The sequence below is a fragment of the Pinus tabuliformis genome, chromosome 5_2, assembly GCF_031772625.1.
Source record: "Pinus tabuliformis cultivar Carrire ecotype Pingquan chromosome 5_2, CPIR1, whole genome shotgun sequence".
Lineage (NCBI taxonomy): Eukaryota > Viridiplantae > Streptophyta > Pinopsida > Pinales > Pinaceae > Pinus > Pinus tabuliformis.
The window spans coordinates 180,582,417-180,586,055 of NC_142306.1; the positions used below are offsets into that span (position 1 = coordinate 180,582,417).

The 3,639-nt window shown below is 38.1% G+C and overlaps 1 protein-coding gene across 1 annotated transcript; it reads left to right on the forward strand.

Moving 5' to 3' along the window:
* Positions 1-1,270: 1,270 nt before the first annotated feature.
* LOC149158134 (carbon catabolite repressor protein 4 homolog 1-like) lies at positions 1,271-2,812 on the forward strand. Its single transcript, XM_089433890.1, has 3 exons — positions 1,271-1,383; positions 1,526-1,835; positions 1,967-2,812. Exons 1-3 carry the CDS (start codon positions 1,271-1,273, stop codon positions 2,810-2,812), a joined length of 1,269 nt encoding a protein of 422 aa, XP_089290016.1.
* Positions 2,813-3,639: the final 827 nt, after the last annotated feature.

Genomic DNA, 3,639 nt, shown 5'->3' on the forward strand with positions numbered 1-3,639 from the left:
AGTTTTTGTTAATTGGTTTTTTTTGTATGGAAAAAATCAATACATATATAAAAAAGACTGAAATTTTTAATAAACACATTATGAAATTGAAAGGATAAATCAAAAGTAAAAACAAAAAAATCCAATAAAAAATTATTTTCGACTATCTTTCAAGAACATCAAAACAAAAAAGATGTTTTTAATAGACTTACAAATATGGTACACAATTGAAAGAATAAAATCAAACCTGTATAAATGTAAAAATATAAAAATAAAAAACAGAAAAGTTATTTTTCCTCAAAAACATCAAAAGAAAAATAGCTCCTATGGGTGAACATCCCAATAATAAATATTGAGTTAGAAAAATTTGTAAAGGCCAAAAAGGAGATTATTTATTGGGTGAACATCCAAATAATAAACATTGAGGTAGAAAAAATTGTGAAGGCCAAAAAAAATGATGGAAAACAGGTAAGAGAGGCAGTGGATGGATTGCAAAGGAAAAGATAGCTTCTACCAAAATTTGGGTAAAGAGCCCATAATAATCATTGAGTGAGAAAGAACTGTGAAGGCCACAACAGGAGTCATTTATTAGTATGGATGGAAAACAGATAAGAAAGAGAGATTGCACAGGAAAAGAGAAATCAGATTTATGCAAAACTATTCTACTTAACAAAATATAATTTAAAACCACCTACTTTCTTCACACAGTGAGAAAAGCACACTCTAAAATTTAAAACAAAATTTGTTTAAACATAAATTTATTAGATATTTTTATTGCTTTTCATTAAGAAAAAAATAGTAGCATTAGCATTTAAAAACGAATAATTTTTTTAATAGAATTCCAAGTTCCAACCCTTCCAGGCGTAAAAAAAACCGAGAAACAACGAAATCTGATCAAACACGACCAATACTTTGTGAAAATAGATTTCCGTTCATCTTTTAAACACGTAAAAACAAAAATAGACCAAATCAAACGCATAAAATCTTCCACCAAAAGTAGAGTAACCATCAAAATGGAAATACCTATCTTGCGAGTCTCAAAACTTCGACCAAAAATCGGGTAACCTGCATCAAAAGGGAAATACCTATACCTAGCTTGGTAAGAAAAGCTTGTGAATGATTCCTCTTCAGCCTAGGTTACAAGTGCTCGAGCTGCCTTTCTGCCTCTGCCGCTGGTTAGGAATTTCGTGGGCAAGAACTAATCTTGGTCATGGGACGCACAATGATGGGTCCGATCTAAAGAAATCCCTGCATCTGTTTTGGGGTTTAGTTTTCAGAGTTGGCTTTAACAATGTTACAGAATTCCATGAGAGCTGAGAATAACAGTGTTACAGTGGCGGCCGTTGATATGATTACAGTGGAGCCGATGGTTGGGAGAGTTATATGCAGAAGACTTGTTAGGGGGTCAGTATGGAAGGAGTTACGGGGACTTCCGTTGGTATAAGGTTGTCAGGCGCATGTGCAGTGTACATTCTGATGAACCTGCGACTCTGGAATGTAAATATTGTGAAAACCTTTGGTCATCCAAGCACATGCATTGTTGTAGACAATGTTTCATCGAGTCCTGGAACCAATTAGAGCTGCACAAGCAGACACTCGGGCTCCACACAGCTGAAGAAGTAGATGAGCACATCACATCTGTGGACAATCGGGAGATGGTGTCAAGCTGGGAACGTTATACACCCACCGAGGACGATATAGGCAGCGTATTATTGCTGGAATGTGCAGGCGAGAAAATATTGTATACTCGCCCTGTTATTCCTCTGCGTCCTCGACGGATGATGAAAGTCAACAGTCACTGTGGTGGGCGGGCTGCAAGTTTCACCTGTCAATCATTCACAATCGTCACGTACAACGTGCTTGCTCAAGAGTACGCTACTCCTGAAAAGCACCGCCTCTGCCCCCCATGGGCCCTTCAGTGGGAGCATCGTGGAGAAAGTTGCTCTCAGACATAGTAAAATTTGATGCTGACATCATCTGCCTGCAGGAGGTGCAGCGCAATCATTATTCAGAGTTTTTCCATCCAGAATTGGCCAGACATGGATATGCAGGAGAGTATCAGGAAAAACAGAGATCAGGGGACCAAAGCCATACCGTTGATGGCTGTGCTACTTTCTACAGACTGGACCAATTTGAGCAGTTAAAAAAAGAATGCATCGATTTGAGTAGTTATGCTATAAACTTGCCCGGTCGATTTCATAAAGACAACATTGCACTGAATGTTGTCCTCTCTTTCAGGAAGACTGGTCACTGTCTCTGCATAGCCAACACTCACATACACGCAAGCCCGAATAACGGAGATGTCAAACTGTGGCAGGTTTACTACTTGTTGAACAAGTTGGAATCATTTGTTCAAGAAAATTGCTGCGATCAACTTGTAATGTGCGGGGACTTCAATTCTGTGCCTGGAAGCGCCGTTCACTCACTTCTTACCAAAGGCCATGTCGATTCCGCTCACAGGGATTTGGCTTATGATCCAGATGGTGTATTGAAACCTGTTGAGAAGTTTCGGCACACACTTCCTCTAGTCAGTGCTTATGCATGTTATTTTAGATGCAATACTGTGGACCGGGCAGAAATTGTGACGAAAATGGATGTTGGCACACGGGAGCCTCGCTTCACCAACTTCTCCTGCGACTTCCGAGGAACGCTCGACTACATATTTCACACTGCGCCGAATTTGAAGGTGCTGTCGCTGCTGGAGCTGATTGATGAAGATGAGAGTGAAGTGAAAAATTATGCACTTCCTTCACCTCACTATCCCTCTGATCACATTGCAATTGCCGCCAAGTTTCAGTACATTATGAAAGACCCTCGAAAGCTGCTGTTATGAACAACTGCGATAACGACAATGGGTTCAAGTGAAAAAGTTTTGTAGTTTGAGTGGTTATATGTTAATGCATGACAACAATGCCTTCGAGCAAAAAAGCTTTGTAATTTGAGTGGTTATATGTTAATGCATGACAATGGATGCGCATTTCAGTGTTCTATTGTGTAAAGTTATATATTGAATCGCTATTTTAGATGTGCTTTATTCTACACAGGGTCTTAATGTGATTTAAAATTTGGCCTGAGAAATTTACAAGTGATTTTTGTTTTCCCCTTGTGTCGATGTTAGAAATCTACAAAGGCTATAAATGCTTATCAACATTTCCTTTGACAAATTTTATTCCAAAAATAAGCACCATGATAACTCATACCAAACTGAATCCATCAACTCATTCAACTCTCTTTATTATTTGCTGGTTGCCACATGTGTAGACCCCAAAATTAATGTGATATGTTAGATTAATTTGGCTGGAGATCAGTGGATCTATATTTGTTTAGTCTCTATTTATCTTCCACTTTAGCAATAAAGATCTCATTAGAAATTAGAAAAGGGTTGAATAGGCCCACAAACCAACTACTTTGGCATCAACTAGAATACAGTAGGTTCAAACTGAATCCATCAACTCATTCAACTCTATTTATTACTTCGTGGTTGCCACATGTGTAGACCCCAAAATTAATGTGATATGTTAGATTAATTTGGCTCCATCAACTCATTCAACTCTATTTATTACTTCGTGGTTGCCACATGTGTAGACCCCAAAATTAATGTGATATGTTAGATTAATTTGGCTGGAGATCAGTGGATCTATATTTTTTAGTCTATTTATC